Source organism: Nannospalax galili, unplaced genomic scaffold (assembly GCF_000622305.1).
Source record: "Nannospalax galili isolate Female #2095 unplaced genomic scaffold, S.galili_v1.0 scaffold103, whole genome shotgun sequence".
NCBI lineage: Eukaryota > Metazoa > Chordata > Mammalia > Rodentia > Spalacidae > Nannospalax > Nannospalax galili.
Window position 1 is genome coordinate 2731870 of NW_008352136.1, and position 18596 is coordinate 2750465.

Consider the following 18596-nt stretch of genomic DNA (forward strand, 5'->3'; position numbering starts at 1 on the left):
CTGATATGATTATTCACTCTTTGCTCCTTTGTTTTCATTCTCTATTTAACCTCATGCTTGAGCTGCAATAAACGAGACTTGATGAGAATCCTGTCTTGTCTCCATTCCTCTTGTCTCTTGCCCCATCCAAATCCCCACTCCCCATTCCAGGTACCCCACGTTGCTGACCCCATGGGCCGGGGCACAAACACATGCAGATAAACACATACACATGCATATACATACACACATATACACACATACTCATATATATATATATATACCCACACATATATGCATACACATTACACACATGCAGATAAACACATACACATGCACACACAAACATGCCCACACAGAGGCACATACTCATGCACACATGTATGCATGCATGTAACATACATACACACATGAACATACATGCACATCACAAATACAGACACTTGCACATACATATGAAGAGACACAAGCTCAGGCATATACATATATAGAAACATGCACACACTCACACACATAGACACATACATGTATGCATATGCACATGCATACACACGTGTGCATATAAACACAAATATGCACACACATATGTACTAACACACATAACACACATACATAAATGTGCACACATATACACGCATGAAAATATACAGACTCACACACATGTGCACATGTAGGCATAAACACACATGCACACATATACACATACACATGCACACAGATACACATGTACACACATATATACTCACATGTGCACATGCATATACACACATTACTTTCAAGAGCGTGTTGTGATGGTGGAAATATTCACAGAAGTACCTGTTGAATTTGAACTCTTGAGTCTTAGAATCAGTGGCCTGGATTGGAATTCTTACTGGATCTCTGGCTAGCTGTGCTACCCCGCCCACCGCCCACTGTGCTTCCTCGCTGACATACCAGTTGGTCTCCTGGCACACCATGGGAGGAGCACATGTTTTAAGTGCTGGAGATGAAAGTCAGGGCCTTATACAGGCTAAGCACTTGCTCTGCACTGAGCTCCATTGCAGCCTAGGGACAAGCATGTTTGGCAGCGACTGAGTTAGCATGGTGACTGAGATGGCACCTTCTAGACTTGGTACTGTCTGGATTCCAGTTCTGGCTTTCCCTTTCCTTGGGCAAGTTGGTTAGGTTAACATTTTTATTACATTTGTTAATCTATTTGTGTGTGGGGGCATACATCAGGGTCTACGGGTGGAGGTCAGAGGACAATCTGAAGGAGTCAGTTCTCTCCTTCCACCATGTGGGTTCTGGAGAATGAACTCCTGTCACATGGTTTGCAGCAAGCACTTTTACTCACTGAATCTTCTTGCCAGTCCCAAGTTGGTTAACTTTTGTGCCTCAGTTTCTTCATCTGTAAAATGTCAGTGTGAGAAAATTCTTCCTCCTGGGGCTGTTGGAAATACTAAATGAGTTGAGTAAGCCCTCAGCTGGATGCCCACTGTGGGAGACGCACTACCTGAGCCTTAGTTTGTTGACTGCTTCATGTTTACGAAGAGCCGCCAGCCTGGGCCCGAGGTAAAGTCCACCAACTGTGGAGTGAGAGCTGCCCTCTTTCTGGCTGACTCCTGCAGCCTCTGCTCTGTGGAATGACAGAAGCTTCAGCCTGTGTGTGTGACCTGCCCTGGGACAGAGATGATGGCTAAGAATGTGCTTGTCGGAGCTGTCCCTTCTTCTGCTCCTGGTCACCAAATATGTCCATGCTGTCCGCAGCCTGTTCAGCGGCCACCACCCCGGCTGCCGTCTCCTGGCCAGACCTGGAGCTCACGGGCTAATTTTGGAAATGACTGGGACTCAGCTGCTGCTGTCACACTGGGGGAGGAGCCGAGGGGAGGGGTGCCTGAGAGGGTGCGGAGGGCTGACACTGCTCCTTGCCACCTGCCCTGCCCTCCATGCTTGCTGGGGTTCCTTTACCACCGCCTGGGAAGACCTTCTGGACAGGAGCATTTCCAAGACCAGGGGCCACCAGGTACTGTCAAGCTGGGTTCCGTGCCAGGCACCTGTGAGCAGGTAGCACTGTTCAGTGTCTGGAAGCTGCCATGTGAGGCCTTGGGTGGTGGGTCTATTTTTGGCCTTCCTGGTGCTGTTCACATCTGAGGCCTTTTCTGTCTCTGTGGACTGTGTGGCTCACTACTAAATCAAGACAACTTGGCGGAAAGATTTTAGAAGCCTATGCCAGGCCAAGGGGACACACTTTAAGCTTATTTTGTTAGGACTTGTTCGTCAATCATTAAAAAAGAAATATTTTTCCTTTTATTATTTGTGAATAGGCAGGCATTCAACAGCATGCGTTGTGTGGGTCAGTGGCAGCTTGTGTGAGCTCATTCTATACTTCCACTGTGTGGGTCCTGGAGATTGAACTCAGGTCAGCAGGCTTGGTAGCAATCACCTTTGTCTGATGAGCCATCTTGCCGGCCCAATGTCTATCATTGAAAAAAAAATATGTTGAATTCCCAGTTAGCCTCTATTGCAGAATCTGAACTGGCTGATGCCAGTTTTCTGTAGATGTGGCTATAATACTGTATATATACATGTATATAATTTTAATACAATTATTAATCATCAATTAATATTACCATTAATAAAAACTGTATATACATGTATATATAATTGTTATGTCTACATATTTTTTTCAGTTGCAGTGACTAGACTTTGCTGGTTTTCCGTGGTTGCTCAGAACACAGCTCCCCCTTTCGGTGTTCAGCCTGGTTCTGAGCTTTCCTGGGTTTTGGTTTCAAATGAAGCTTGTGTGTGCAGTGAGGGAGGGGCTGGTGGCCCAAGACTGGAGGATTTGGTGTCTTGTGTCACTTTCTTGAGGAGAGATGTTTGCAGGACACACGAATGCCCAGTTCCTCTGTGAATGGAGAAGATCCACAGGTCCCAGCAGCCCCAGGGATGGTGGAAACTTCATGGTAGTTTCAGAGGCCTCAAAGCTGCAAGTCTCCAGTGACTGCTTCCCTGCCACTGTCCCCTGGGATAGTGAGGGGAGCTCAGGGCCCTCCTAGGAGGGTCCCAGAGCCAGCCTGGCCTCAGCTCCCTGCACAGGGCCTGGAGCTCTTGGTTCTTACTTTATGTATTCTTTCCCAAAGACACCTGCCCCATTAGGACACTTGCTCCTGAGGCTGTGGGAGCCACTTGGATTCTTGGAGGACCAGAGGGTACTACTGATCTAAGCTGTCTTCTCCGGTGTCTGGGCGGGGGGAGGGGGATGGCAGTGTGTCCTGGAGAGGGCTGTGTCAGATGAGGAACTAAGCAAGTTCCAGAGAGCAGAAGCTAGAGGAGAAAGAGGAGCGGGAGGAGGACGGGAAAGAGGGGGAAGGGGGAGGGGGAGGGGGAGGAGAGGAGGACTAGAGAAAGGAAGAGAAAGAGGAAGAGAAGAGCGGGGAAGAGGGAGAGAGAAATAGTGGGAGGAGGGTGGACAGGAGTGGAAGGAGGGAGGGCAGGTGTGGAAGGAGGGAGGACAGGAGTGGGAGGTGGGAGGACAGGCGTGGGAGGCGGGAAGACAGGCGTGGGAGGCGGGAGGACAGGCATGGGAGGCGGGAGGACAGGCGTGGGAGGAGGGAGGACAGGCGTGGGAGGTAGGAAGCCAAATGTCCACAATGCTGAGCATTTGTTTCCTCTTTCACTTGGACCTGGTCACCTTGAGCCACTGTGCCTGGTGTGATGACCCTGTGACCTTGGCCATGACCCTCCCATGGGGACTTTGGTTTATCTTCCAATACCTGAGGGTGGGCTGTGCTCCCAGTCTCTCTTTCAGGACTAACAGCCACCAGCCAGATCTGTCCACCACAGACATTGACCACACACACACACACACACACACACACACACACACACAGTGGCTCCACATACTCTGAAGGCTGCAGAGGCACGGTCAGCTTCTTCTGCATCCTGCCCTCCCAGCGCTACAACTTCTCTTCTGTCCTGCTTTTCCCTTTAAACACCAAAAATCTGTGGCTTCTGACAGCAGAGGCAAGGGTCTCAGGAACTGACCACACACATTTACCCAGTGCACAGCCAGCTGGGTGGCAGACATGGTTAGGCTCAGGGTTCCTCTTACTCACCAAACCCAAGCACATTTTCAGCTGTTTTGGGGGAACCAGTCGGGGTTAGGGCTTTGGTTTCACAGAGGGCAGCTGGGAGAGCTGTGGTGTGCAGAGACACACGTCACCTTGTGGGATCAGATGCCTCAGTCACCCTCCATATTCCTCGGGACTTGGTGAGAGGGGTGAGCCTAGTTCACAGTTCAGAACGTGGGATCGGGGGCTTCAGGGACCTAAGATCACACACATGAAAGGAAGGGGAGACATATACTTTTCTGTGGGACACCCCACTGATCCCGTGACTGATTTGGGTTAAGATATCCAATCCCAAGACATTTCACAGTGTCAGGTAGACACCAAAAGCTATTCAAGGTCATTGCCATCTTTGATCCACTGGCTGTTGGTGGGGTGACAGGGACACAGTCCTACAGAGTGGGAAACAGCACCACAGAGGTTAGGGTACTGGCAGTTCCTCTGGCCTTCCCGTCAGCAGTGGGTGACCCACTTTCTCATTTCTTCCTATGTCATCTATTAGCTGTTCTAAGCAAAGATGATTCTGCCCCCATTTTCCCATCATGCCTCATTCTTCAACGCAGGCTCTCAATGGGTGCCCACCTTGACACTATTGAATTTGGGACTGGATGACTGTCACAGGTGCTGTGGGTTGCTGTAGAGTGTTTATTGGCACTCTGGGTGTTTATAGGCATTTCTGGCCTCAGCCCACAAGGCACACATGGCACCTCCTCTCCAGGGTGACACCCACAACTGTCCCCAGGCATTGCCAATGTCCATAGACAGGCACTACTTGGTGAGACTCAGAGGAGCAGCATAAGAACCCTTCCTGCACCCATTGCAGACGTGGCTAGTCAATCCCAGCACTCTCTTCAGTTGACTCTAGATATAGCTCAGGATCTTTCTCAACAGAACTTTCTGTGATGTCATGAACATCTACACCAGTTCCACCCAAGAGGGCAGCCACTAACTGCACAGGGCTAATGAGTTCTTGAAATGTAGTTCCCATAACTGAAAAGCTAAAAATTTTCATTTCATTTAATTTTAATTAATTTAAACTTAGCTAGCCACAAGTATTAAGTAGCTAGTTCTAGGAAACAACCTTGGATCTACATTGGAACACTCAAACTCTAAACAAAATCAGGGGGCCTTCCAGCTAAAGTCTGACCAAATTCATGTGTCATTGCAGTGGGGGAAACACCAGGTTTGAAATGGCAAATGCTAGACTCAGGCCTCTCCTTTAGTCATTCCTGCACCCATGACATACAATACTAGTCAAGCCCAGCACACAGTCCTGTTGAATTCACAGCTCAGGATCTTTCTCATAGTGCCCCAGGCAACTGCCAAGCTAAGAAAAGAACTTTCTTGACCTTCCCTCGGGAGGTTATCAGACTCAGGTGCCTCCCTTTAACCCTTCCTACACCCAGGGCAGACATTGCTAGTCAATCTCAGCACAATGTCCTGTTGAATCCAGGTGTAGTTCAGGATCTTTCTCATTGTTCTCCAGGGAGGCTCCAGCTAAGAGAAACTTTACTGGCCACACTCAGTAGGTCACCAGACCCAGGTGCAAGGTCCAACATCTCATCAGGACCAAGGTGGCTGATAAGGGGCATTGTGGCCCACTGAGGCACACTACATAATTTAGGGATGGGGGAGCTGTTGGCTTTACTGCTGATGTATAGGGGGTTTTACTTGAACTTATGCAATATGGCTGACACAAATGGACATTAACAGCCTCAGTAACTGCCCACTGGCAGGAGTGTCTAGTACTCAAGACACTCCATGGTGGATAGAAGACCAGTGCCCCCATCTGACAGATAGCCACTGTAGACCCAAGGCAGCCTGGGGCTCAGATGAAGGTAAGGCCATTGAGACGATTGATATCAAACCCCCAGGGGGCAGGAAGCTCACAGTTTGGGCCCTGGTTCACCTCAAGTGGAGAGAAATATTCACTCCTGCTGCTTAGGGCACAGCTACAACATTCTCAAAATCCTACCTGAAGAATGATGGGAGGTTCCAGGTGAAGATCTTGGGGACACCTGGTGTCACATGGAAAGGTGCTTTTTCCATAAGAACTGGGGTCAGCATGTGGTCACCCTGACCAGGCATTTGTCTGAAGAGAAAGAACAAGTGCTGGACCCTGGGATGCTGGGAAACAAGGCCATGGTTGGGCTCTGACCCGGAGCCCTCAGAGCCGCTGCCCCTTCCTGGACAGGGCAGGACAGGAGAAGAGACCTGGAGCCCTTGAGGACGTCTAGAGTTCTCTTTCCAGTGAAGGAGCCACTGGGTAGCTCTCCAGTGTCTTGCTTGGTGAATGCCTCTTAATGGAAAAGACCAAGAGGGAGTGCAGGGACTCTCTGCCCAGGAAATGGCTCCCAAAGCATGCTGGGACTCTGGAGCTATTTGCTGGGGTTAGAGGTTTTGGTGGGCTCCTTCCCCCTGACAATCCCTCCCCTATAACTCCCTACAAACTCCCCTTATCTGAGACCCTTCCTCCTCTATGACCTTCCCTCTCTTATGACCCTGTTAGCCAGTAGGACACTCTCCCCTATGACCCCTTCCCTCTCACCCTCCTCCCCAGTTGACTTCCTCCCCTGTGATGGATGGACGGGATGCCCTCTCCTGAGATCCCACCCTCTGAGCCCCTCCCCATGACACCCCCTCCTATCATCCCCTTCTTCTGTCACTCCCTCCTCTGTGACCCTCCCCTGTCAGCCTCCTCCCCTGTGACCCCCTCCCTTATTCCCCACCTACCCTGTGACCCTCCCTGTCTATGAGTTGTCTCTCTGATCCTCTCCCCTGTGACCTTCCCTTTCTGTGATGCTCTATGATTCTCCTCCCTGTGATCCTCTCCCCTGTGACCCTCCCTGTCTGTGATCCTTCTCTGTGATCCTCCTCCCTGTGACCTTCCCTCTCTGTGATCCTTCTCTGTGATCCTCCTCCCTGTGACCTTCCCTCTCTGTGATCCTTCTCTGTGATCCTCCTCCCTGTGACCTTCCCTCTCTGTGATCCTTCTCTGTGATCCTCCTCCCTGTGACCTTCCCTCTCTGTGATCCTTCTCTGTGATCCTCCTCCCTGTGACCTTCCCTCTCTGTGATCCTTCTCTGTGATCCTCCTCCCTGTGACCTTCCCTCTCTGTGATCCTTCTCTGTGATCCTCCTCCCTGTGACCTTCCCTCTCTGTGATCCTTCTCTGTGATCCTCCTCCCTGTGACCTTCCCTCTCTGTGATCCTTCTCTGTGATCCTCCTCCCTGTGACCTTCCCTCTCTGTGATCCTTCTCTGTGATCCTCCTCCCTGTGACCTTCCCTCTCTGTGATCCTTCTCTGTGATCCTCCTCCCTGTGACCTTCCCTCTCTGTGATCCTTCTCTGTGATCCTCCTCCCTGTGACCTTCCCTCTCTGTGATCCTTCTCTGTGATCCTCCTCCCTGTGACCTTCCCTCTCTGTGATCCTTCTCTGTGATCCTCCTCCCTGTGATCCTCCTCCCTGTGACCCTCCCTGTCTGTCATCCTTTCCCTGTGATCCTTCCTCTCTGTGATCCTCTCCCTGTGACCCTCCCTCTCTGTGATCCTTGTCTGTGATCTTCTCCCTGTGACCCTCCCTCTCTGTGATCCTCTCCCTGTGATCCTCTCCCTGTGATCCTCCCTCTTTGTGATCCTCTCCCTGTGATCCTTCTCTGTGATCCTCTCCCCTGTGATCCTCCTCCCTGTGATCCTCCTCCCTGTGACCCTCCCTGTCTGTGATCCTTTCCCTGTGATCCTTCCTCTCTGTGATCCTCTCCCTGTGACCCTCCCTCTCTGTGATCCTTGTCTGTGATCTTCTCCCTGTGACCCTCCCTCTCTGTGATCCTCTCCCTGTGATCCTCCCTCTTTGTGATCCTCTCCCTGTGATCCTTCTCTGTGATCCTCTCCCCTGTGATCCTCCTCCCTGTGATCCTCCTCCCTGTGACCCTCCCTCTCTGTGACCTTCCCTCTCTGTGATCCTTCTCTGTGATCCGCCTCCCTGTGACCTTCCCTCTCTGTGATCCTTCTCTGTGATCCTCCTCCATGTGATCCTCCTGTGATCCTCCTCCCTGTGACCCTCCCTGTCTGTGATCCTTTCCTGTGATCCTCCCTCTCTGTGATCCTCTCCCTGTGATCCTTCCTCTCTGTGATCCTCTCCCTGTGACCCTCCCTCTCTGTGATCCTTGTCTGTGATCTTCTCCCTGTGACCCTCCCTCTCTGTGATCCTCTCCCTGTGATCCTCCCTCTTTGTGATCCTCTCCCTGTGATCCTTCTCTGTGATCCTCTCCCCTGTGATCCTCCTCCCTGTGATCCTCCTCCCTGTGACCCTCCCTCTCTGTGATCCTCTCCCTGTGATCCTTCTTCTCTGTGATCCCTCTCTGTGATCCTTCTCTGTGATCCTCCTCCCTGTGATCCTCCCTCTCTGTGATCCTCTCTCTGTGACCCTCCCTCTCTGTGATCCTTCTCTGTGATCCTCCTCCCTGTGATCCTCCCTCTCTGTGATCCTCTCCCTGTGACCCTCCCTCTCTGTGATCCTCTCCCTATGATCCTTCCTCTCTGTGATCCTCTCCCTGTGATCCTTCTTCTCTGTGATCCCTCTCTGTGATCCTTCTCTGTGATCCTCTCCCTGTGACCCTCCCTCTCTGTGATCCTCTCCCTGTGATCCTCCTCCCTGTGACCCTCCCTCTCTGTGATCCTCTCCCCGTGACCCTCCCTCTCTGTGATCCTCTCCCTATGATCCTTCCTCTCTGTGATCCTCTCCCTGTGATCCTTCTTCTCTGTGATCCCTCTCTGTGATCCTTCTCTGTGATCCTCTCCCCTGTGATCCTCCTCCCTGTGATCCTCCTCCAACTTGGGGAGGAAAGGGTTTATTTTCCCTCTCTGTGATCCTTTTCTGTGATCCCTCACTGTGATCCTCCTCCTTGTGATCCTCCCTCTCTGTGATCCTCCTCCCTGTGACCCTCCCTCTCTGTGATCCTCTCCCTGTGACCCTCCCTCTCTGTGATCCTCTCCCTATGATCCTTCCTCTCTGTGATCCCTCTCTGTGATCCTTCTCTGTGATCCTCTCCCCTGTGATCCTCCTCCCTGTGATCCTCCTCCCTGTGACCCTCCCTCTCTGTGACCCTCCCTCTCTGTGATCCTTTTCTGTGATCCCTCACTGTGATCCTCCTCCTTGTGATCCTCCCTCTCTGTGATCCTCTCCCTGTGACCCTCCCTCTCTGTGATCCTCTCCCTGTGATCCCTCTCTGTGATCCTCTCCCTGTGATCCTCCTCCCTGTTACCTTCCCTCTCTGTGATCCCTCTCTGTGATCCTCTCCCCTGTGACCCTCCCTCTCTGTGATCCTCTCCCTGTGATCCTCCCTCTCTGTGATCCCTCTCTGTGATCCTCCTCCCTGTGATCCTCCTCCCTGTGACCCTCCCTCTCTGTGATCCTTCTCTGTGATCCTCCTGTGATCCTCCTCCCTGTGATCCTCTTCCCTGTGACCCTTCCTCTCTGTGATCCTTCTCTGTGATCCCTCTCTGTGATCCTCCTCCCTGTGACCCTCCCTCTCTGTGATCCTTCTCTGTGATCCCTCTCTGCGATCCTTCTCTGTGATCCTCTCCCCTGTGACCTCCTTCTCTGTGATCCTCTCCCTGTGATCCTCCTCCTTGTGACCTTCCCTCTCCTCTCTCTTCTCCATCTCTTCTCAACTGCACTCTTCTTCATCCCCATCCCTCTTCAGTGCTTCTCTCCAATCAACCTTCTCCCCTCTCCCTCACTGTCTTTTTCTGTGTTTTTGAGGCAGGGTCTCACTATGTAAGCCATACTGACCTTGAACTCCAGATCCTCCTGCCTTAGCCTCCCAACTGCTAGGATCTCAGGGTACAACCACACAGGACTCATCACCCACAGTCCCACTTTCTCTTGTAGGAGGCCTAAGATGGTGTGTGCAGCCTTTGGTGCGGCCTGAATCCCTGCTGTGCATATGGCCGGCTCTTCCTCCCGTTGTCAGAGGCTTTGTTCTTTCTCATTATGATCTGGCTCTTTGACCCCCACACTGTTCTAATGTGGAAGCAGTTTTGTGAGGTTTTTATAGTAACAGAACAAAGAAAAGTTATAAATCAAGACACTTTTCAAATACACTGGTGGGAACATTGAATAGGCAGGTACAGCTAAGGAGAGGCCTCACCGATAGGCCACAGATGCTGTCTGATGACGCTCAGCTGGTGATGGTAGATGCTAGGGATTTGTTAATACATCCCGAAGGTTTTTATGTGCTAGTCATAGGATGTTAGATGAGAAATCGAGGTGGGCAAAGAATGTCTATGTAGGGGGCTAAAGATGGTCCAAGATAAATTGTATTAGGCTCTGGTCCTTCAACATTCCTAACTTTTCAGAACCATTGAAGTTCTAATCAGCTGATCAGCCTTTGCAGAAGCTTCAGTTTGATGATGAAGGTATTTTCTGGGAACTTTTGTTCACAAGAGAGACATTTTCAGGAAGGGAACAGGGAGTGACTGGCCTGAGGATGGCTTCTTTGGAAGGAGAGGTAGGGATTTAGGTTCATTCTGCAAGGAGAGAGGTGGCACTGGGGGACTTCAGCTGGCTGAGCGCCCCCCGCCCCACGCACTGTGGAAAGTGAGGGTGCATCATACAGGCAACACCTGCAGCCCAGAGAGAGGGAGAGAAGAGCAGACAGCCCATCCCAAACTGCCTGAAGCGGACAGGGACTCTTCTTCCTCACAGAGTCCCCTTTTCCCTGCGTGCTGGGACTGTGTATGAGCCCAGGTGTCAGGCTGTTCAGTCTCCTCTGAGCTGCTTTGCTTGGTGGAAGAGCTCAAAGGGCTGAGGCCTCTGCCTTTAGTGAGAGACAACAGGCCTGAATACAGTTCAGAAAGACCAAGGGCCCAGTGGGACCCTGGCCGCCTGTTTGTGAAGCGGGTGGGGGTGATGTGGAGAAGGCAGGAGGCTGCTGGATGGTCCTGAAGGATGGTGTCGTTGCTCCCCTCGGAGAAGGCAGTGATGGTAACGAGCAGGACCAGCATGGCTGGCATGGAGAAACTGCTGTGTGCTAGGCAGAGGTGAGCCATGTGGGGAAGCCACTGGGCTGTGGTGGCCAGTGGCCCATCCAGACCAGAACCAGCTGGAGTCACTCCCCTAAAACACCCAAGCAGGGGCTGGAAGGTACATGTGATGGCTCAATGCTGTTATCAAAGTTCTGTGCTGTGCTATCCCCCTTCAAGGCAGGAAGGGCAGAGTTTAGTTAGGTAGACTGACTGGGGATGTGACTGCTGTGTGGCTCTGTGCAAATGGCTAACCTCTCTGACCCCCAAAACCCAGCATTTCTAGCCCTATGACTAGCACCCGACACGCTGAGTACATTCTAGAGCCCTTCCCCACTGCCAGCCCCCCCCCCCGCAGTGCCCCTCAATGGACCCACATTAGCCAACTTCTTGGTATTCCGTAACTCAGAAGCACCTCTGAGCCTTGACCTGGCAGTCCCAGGCTGGCCTCCCCATCGCTGGTGTGGACTGTGATGGGGACCAAGTTAGACACGCCTGGGGAAGATCTGTCTTCAGCCTTCTGGCTGGGTGACCTCAGGCAAGAACCTGGCCCTCTCTGAGCAGCTGTCAGCTCTGAGGGCAAGTGATACCAGTCATGAGGCACTAACATGATTAACTATGTGATGCAGATCTTAACGTAATTAAATTCCAGGTCTGGCAAGAATTGGGGGTGGTTTCACTGTGGAGGTGTCAGTGCTATGTACAAACTCAGTTGTCCATCACTGTTGTAGGAGCCTCTAGTGCCCAGGGTGGGTCTCCAGGCCAACTGTGGCCATCCAGTCAACTGACCGTGAGACCTGAATTGTAGGGATCAGGAACCTGCTTCAGATGTGGGTCCTTTCCCTTTACACTAGGGAAACTGAGGCTCAGAGCTCCTCCCACCCGGAACCAGTGGGAAATCTGGCCTTCACAGGGATAGAGTGGACTTGGGCTATGCTGTGATTTCATTGAGAATGTGACTTTATTGAGCTTAGGGAGGCGAAGGCGTGAGTTTGCAAGTGGAAGGGCATTTGAGGCAAAGGGAACAGCATGTGCAAATGCCCCGAGGTGGAAATGTGCCTAGAAGTTTGTACCCAGGAATTAGTAGGACTGTCTTTAAGACGTAGGAGGGAGCTGATTGGCAGGTGCTCATGTGGGGCCCTCTGGGCACCTTCAAGACCTGGGTATGTATTTATTTAAACTCAGCAGAGGTCTGGCTGCTTTGTGGAGCCTGCATACTATGTGGTAACAAGAAGCTCAGAGGACCCAGGGGGATGGGACATTCGGGTCCGGCCTGAACACATGGGAAATGTTCTCGGTCACCCATGGTTTTAGGGGTTGTGACTCCTCTCAGCAGCCCCTAGGAGGGGTGGAGGCTGGACAGGGTGCAGGAATCTTGGGTCAGGAGCTTAAACTGGCAGCTGACAGCAGGTGTGGGTCAGGCCTGGAAGGGAAGGGAGGGTAAGAACAAGAGCTTAAATTAAGGTGTGACAGAGCCTTTCAGTAGGATGTGTTCCTGGCCGTGGGTCAGTGGGGCTGGCCTGGAGCCTGAGAGGGGCAGAATGAGGCAAGCCAGGTCCTACCCTGAGCTCGTCCAAAAGTGGCCCCTGCCTGCTGAGGCCTGGGGGAGCACTGACAGCCAGACCTTTCACAGCCAGCTTGCCTGGAGCTCAGGGTGATCTCAGCACACAGCCTTGGCCAGGCCTGGGCTGGGGCAGGGGACAGATGCCAAGACAGCCATGTCATGTCAGGCCTATTCATAACCATGGCTCAGCTCCTCAGTTCAGAGCCTGTGAGTCACTCGGAGCGGAGCGTCTCCCATGTCTCCCAGTGGGCTGGGTAGAGGAGTGGGGGAGCGCCTCATGCCATCTCCATGGGTGTTTGTGCGCTGGTTTCCCATAAGCTAAGCCCTGGCTGCTGTATCTGCTGAGTGTGGATGTTTCCCACCCTCTGGCATGTGGCTTCATTGGGTCCGATTTTCCCTTCTTGACTCTAAGTCAGCTCTTCTCCTTGGACGGTTGGGAGCCCGGTGGTGAAGTGGCAACTGCTGGGTAGCCAGCTCTCTGCACCCAAGCCCTGTAGCTCGAAGCTCCCGGTATCTGGGGTGCAGACGTCGTCCTGAGGCTGAGCTCAGCCTACTCATGGGTGTTGCTGGGTACAGAGTTGGGAAACATGCTAATGACAGATTGCCAGGAGAGGCTGGGGTCCCCTAGTGCTCTGCCTCGCCGGTGGCACCCAACTGTGTCCTCATGGATCAACATGTGTCCTCAGGTAGACCTGTCCAGCCACTTGGGCTGTAGGAAGTTCCCTTCTGACAGATGATGACTCTGATGGTGGGGGGATGGGTGGGAACATCTCCCACGGAAGACTGGGAGGACATGTGTCCTCAGGTAGATCTGTCCAGCCACTTGGGCTGTAGGAAGTTCCCTTCTGACAGATGATGACTCTGATGGTGGGGGGATGGGTGGGAACATCTCCCACGGAAGACTGGGAGGAGTCAGAAGGGCTAGGGTTCTGAGGGCCTAGCCCAGCAGGAGGGAGAAAGGAACTTAGTTCCTCCCCCGAGGCACCCCTGCAAAGATCTTTGTGCAGTTTCTTCCTCTTGGTTTCTCGAGAGTTCCGTGATCTGCCCTTTTCTTTGGTTGTGCTGGAGGTTGAACCCAGGGCCTCGTATGTGCCAGGCCAGTGGTCTACCACTGAGCCACATCCCTAGCCCCTTGCTTTCTGTCCATTTTGGACAGCTTTCTCTTGTGCCATGTTGTATAGTACCAATCCATGTTCCCTAGCTTTAATAAAATACCAGAGGCTGGTTAGTAATTGAGACCTGAAGTTTGTTAGGCTCACAGTTCTGGAAGTTCCAGAGCCTGAGGCTGGCGTTTTTGTGGCTTTAGAGAGGACATTGACACCATGATGGCAGGGCCTGTCGGGGAGGGAGAGCTCACATACCAGAATGGGAGGCCAGGGAGAGTGGGGAGGACCCAGCTTGCTCCTATGTCATGACCTTCCAGCAAACTGACCTGGTTCCCAGGAGAACCACTTTAGTTCCTTCCCAGGATGCATGCCCAAGACCTAACTTGCTCCCTCTAGACTCTGCCTCTTAAAAGGACCAACCACCTTTATCTCATGGAGGTTGGTGCCTCCCACACTTGAGCTCCCAGGAGCATACCCAGGCCATTGTGGATCCACAGCCACCTCACACTTTACACAGGAAGATGAGCACGCTTCATTCAGTGGGACACTTGGGAACAATGCACCGACCCAGGAAGGGGAAGAACTGAGTGTGGCCATTTTGTACAGTGGTTTGGAAGTTTTCTCAAGGCAGCGTTCTTTATCATGGTCCCTTGTGATGTCAACCTGGACACCCTTCAAATGACACGTGGATAAAGGGCAAGTGGTCTGTCCGTGGGATGGACACCCCTCATCTCAGACAGGAGTGAAATGCCCAAATGCAGGACAGCAAGGAGGCAGTGGGTATGCACCAGTGCAGGAAGTGGACGTCAGAACTAGGAGATGGCCGAATCCCTCTTGTAGCCCCTGTCAGCGAAGCTAACTACTCTGGTTAGCTTTCTATTGTTGTGATAAACTGACCAAAACCAGCTTGGGGAACAAAGGGGTTTGTTTGGCTTACAGTTCATAGCCCATCTAAGGGAAGTCAAGGCAGGAACTCAGGGCAGGAACTTGGAGCGCAGGCCATGGAGGAATGTGGCTTACTGGCTTGCTCCCCTAGCCCTGTGCTCAGTCTTTCTTATACAACACAGGCCCACCTGCCCAGGGATGGCACCATCCACAGTGGGCTGAGCCCTCCCATATCACTCAATAATCAAGAAAATACCCCACAGACATGGCCACAGGCCAATCCAAAGGAGGAAATTCCCCATTTGAGGCTCCCTCTAACCAGCTGTGTCAAGTTGACAACTAACGCTACCCAACACACTAACCTATGAATAGCAAGCAGATCTGAGGCTATTAGGGGCTGAGTGTGGAGATAGCTCCTGATGTAAAGGGACATGAGAATGTTCTAGAGCTAGATTGTTGCAAAAGCTGTACAATCCAAAAAATTCATTAAAAATGATCAGAATGTGCGGATTCCACACTCAGCACTGCAAAAAAGAAAAAAAAAATTGTGTCATTGCATACACAGGAGGATGAGTGTCAAGGTGTGTAAGCTCAACTCGAGAAAGCTGCTTATGAAGCTTACATGCCCTTGAGCAGGCTCTGAGCTTTCCCCTCACTGTTAACTGTGTGTGCTCTGTGGTCTTCTAAGTGACTGCACATGTGTGAACATGTGTGAACATGTATGTGTGCTATGTGTGTTTATGTGTGTGTGAAATTTCTTGTTTTCCAGAAGAGAGTGAGCATTCTGATCCCAAAGTGATGGATATTGGCTGAGACTCTCAGTTTAACAATGAAATCCTTTCTCCAGAACAGGGCACCTGGGAGCCAGGTGTCCACCTGTGCCTACTGTGGGATCCAGCCCTTAGAGTAAGAAGCCCTTGTGCCCTGGGGTCAGGAGTTAGGATGTGGTTCCCTTGAGTGGACAATGACCAGGAGGTCTCAGGGGCCCGGCCACATTCTGTTTATTTGTCGGAATGTATTTATTGTGTGTAAGGTGTGTTTCATGAAGGCATTTTTACACTAGGATATCAGGGACTTCAACCCTATTCCCCTCCCCCTCCCTTTCTCCCATACTCCCATTATTCCAATCACCCCAGTCTCCCTTCTATTGTCATGCCCTGTACGCATATATGATTTTATGTATCAATACAAAACCTAGGATCCACAAATAGAGAAAATACGTTATATCTGTCTTTCTAGGGCTTCCTTATTTTGCTTAATAAGTTCATTTCTGAGAACTATGACAACTTGTCCTTCTTCACGGCTGAATAATACTCTGTGTTTGCACCACATCTCCTCCATCCACTCCTCTGGTGAAAGTCCTCGGGCTCTTCCCATTCCTGACTATGGTGCAGCAGTAAACATGGGTGTGCAAGAGCTCCTGGCCTGTTCATTCAAGTCCTCAGGCGTACCCCAGGAGGAGTATCACCAGAGCATAGGTCACTCTATTCTGTCTCTTGAGGAACCCCAACTCATTTCCACAGCAGCTTCACTAATTTATACTCCCACCAGCAGAACTGAGGTCTGGTTTCCGACAGCCACGTGCCCCACCTTAAAGGCCCCGGGGGAAGGATTTCACAGGAGACACACTTGGGTCAGCTCCATGCCTTCTAGAAAGTTCCCCCAGCCCAAAGCTCTTCTCATCTCATTGATTAGATTCTTCTGGAACTTCTTATCAGCAAAATCATCATTTTAAAATCTTGGTCTCCAGGCTTTGGTAAGAGTTGCCTCTGAGCCACACGCACCACTCTGTGTTCTACTGCGATACAAAGTTACAGTAAGAGGACGGGAGGAGGGGTTTCAGGGCGGCCTCCTCACTGACCAGGACTTCCTTGGAACAAATGTCTGTCTATTGCAGACACAGGACAGCGTCGTCATTGTCTCATCCCCGGGTGGCATAGTTCATGGTGGCCGGAGCAAAGCTGACCTGGGTTCTAAACTGTCTCTTCTCTCTCTGCCATGTCAGTATATCAGGACTGTGTCCCATCTCATGTGCTCCGTGTGTCTGTAAAGCCTCATTCCGTGCCAGCCTGAGGAATACCACCTCATCTCATTGCCTGTACCGCAGTTCTGCATCACCATGGCCATATCATCACGCCTCGCCTTGTGGGAACAGAAGGAAAGTAATGCTCGGTGCTCAGGCCAGGGCTGTAAGGCCTGACTCCACCCTGGCAAGGACAGCCGCAGCCTGGGAGGTCAACTTGTGCTTCCCCACCTCAGGCAGGGAGTCGCAGCTGGCTGTCCCTACAGCCCACCCAGGCCTGCTTCTTTGGGCCAGTATGCTCAGCTGCGGTCTTCTTGACACAGCTGGGTGCTGGCTACCAGGCCTGTGACTCCTGCTGCACCTGCCTGGGTTTTTCCTTCTCCTTAGTGAGAGACAGGGAATGGGGGTGCTGAAGCTATCCTATCAGTACCCCTTGGCAGCTTACCCTGGGGTGAGTGGGAAGAGAAAGTATATGGGGAGCAGAGATGGGCTGCTGACTGCCAGTTTAGTGATATGGGGGTGGGAGTCTGTGGTACCCGCTTCCGGTCACCATGGAGACCTGGAGCCAGACTCCTCTCCCATCGCCCTTTTCTTCCCTTCCATATTTTCTATGGGATACTCCCTTCCCTTCTCTCTTTCCCTCCTCTCCCTTCCCCTCCCCCCCTCTCTCCAGAGTCTCACTCTGAAACCCAACCTAGCCTGGAACTATTTAGCCCAGACTGTCCTTCAACTTATGGCAACCCTCCTGCCTCAGCCTCCCAAGTGCTTGGATAACAAAAGAGCCTCCACACACGGTTAACCTTACTCCTCTCCATCTGTAAGTCTGGACTTTTCAGAATCTCAAAAACAGGACAATAATCTATACTTAGAATCTAAATGTATATTTTAACTTGTAACCTACGTTTTAAAAACATTTTCTATTTATTTATTTTACGCGTATGACCGTTTTGCCTGCATGTAAGTGCACTATGTCATGCCCCCCATCCCTTTCCTTCCCCTCCCCCCCGTCCCTTTCCTTCCCCTTCCTACAGACACAGTTATTTTATGCTCAAACACTTTTTGTCCATGGTTGGTCAGATCTAGGGATGCAGAACCACGGAGAAAAAAGTTAACTGTATTAACATGGGAGAGGGCTTTGCCTTCCCTGGTCCTGGTATGCAGGATTAGTTTAACTCCAAGCCTCCAAGGGACTTCATCAAGCAGCTAGGATGCACTATGGGGGCAGGCCCAGAGTGCAGTGCACCCTGGGAGTATCCCTGTGTTAGAAGGGAAGAGCATCTGCTCCTGAAATCTCTCCAGTGCCCCCTTGGAACCAGGAGTGGTAGGGTAGGGGAGCCCAAGAGGCATGGCCCCTTGTGGTCCATCGCCCCTGGACATCTGAGAAATTGCTTAAAAGTGGGTCCTCTCCAAGATGGGTCTGTCCCAGGCTAAGAGGACCCTGAGGCTTTGGCGATCCAAGTTCCTCTCAGGAGGAGACTGTTCAGGAAGACATTATGCTGGCTCCCATAGCCTCTGTTGCTCACAGTCCACCCATCCCATTTTCCCACACTGTCTGGGGCTCCCAGGGTCCCGAGGAGTGGGCTCACTTTCTTCTCATGTGGTCATGCTGGCCCTGGGACCCCTCCCAGAGCATCAGAGCTAGTCTGGAGGGTGACCCTCCTCTGCAGACTCGCTCACTTGGCTTTCTCCTTGATTCTTCACACAGATCCGGGAGGAGGACAAGAGCCCTCCCCCGTCCTCGCCCCCTCCTCTGTTCTCTGTCATCCCGGGGGGTTTCATCAAGCAATTAGTTCGAGAGACAGAGAAAGAGTCCAAAGAAGCCAGACGGAGGAAAGAGGCAGCGCTGGCCTCCCCAGAGCGAGAGGTGAGTAGCTGTGGGGAAAGGACAGTGCCTCTGTGCACACC

At 51.8% G+C, this 18596-nt stretch overlaps 1 protein-coding gene across 1 annotated transcript in view; it reads left to right on the forward strand.

Annotated features, from left to right (window-relative positions):
* The first annotated feature begins 1882 nt into the window (after positions 1-1882).
* Positions 1883-18596, forward strand: part of Myo18b (myosin XVIIIB) — a 239358-nt gene continuing 222644 nt past the window's right edge. The window contains exons 1-3 of the mRNA XM_008849005.2: positions 1883-1981; positions 16674-16835; positions 18397-18555. Coding sequence (XP_008847227.1) covers positions 16788-16835; positions 18397-18555 — 207 coding nt within the window. The 5' untranslated portion in view covers positions 1883-1981; positions 16674-16787. The remainder of the gene's footprint in view (positions 1982-16673; positions 16836-18396; positions 18556-18596) is intronic.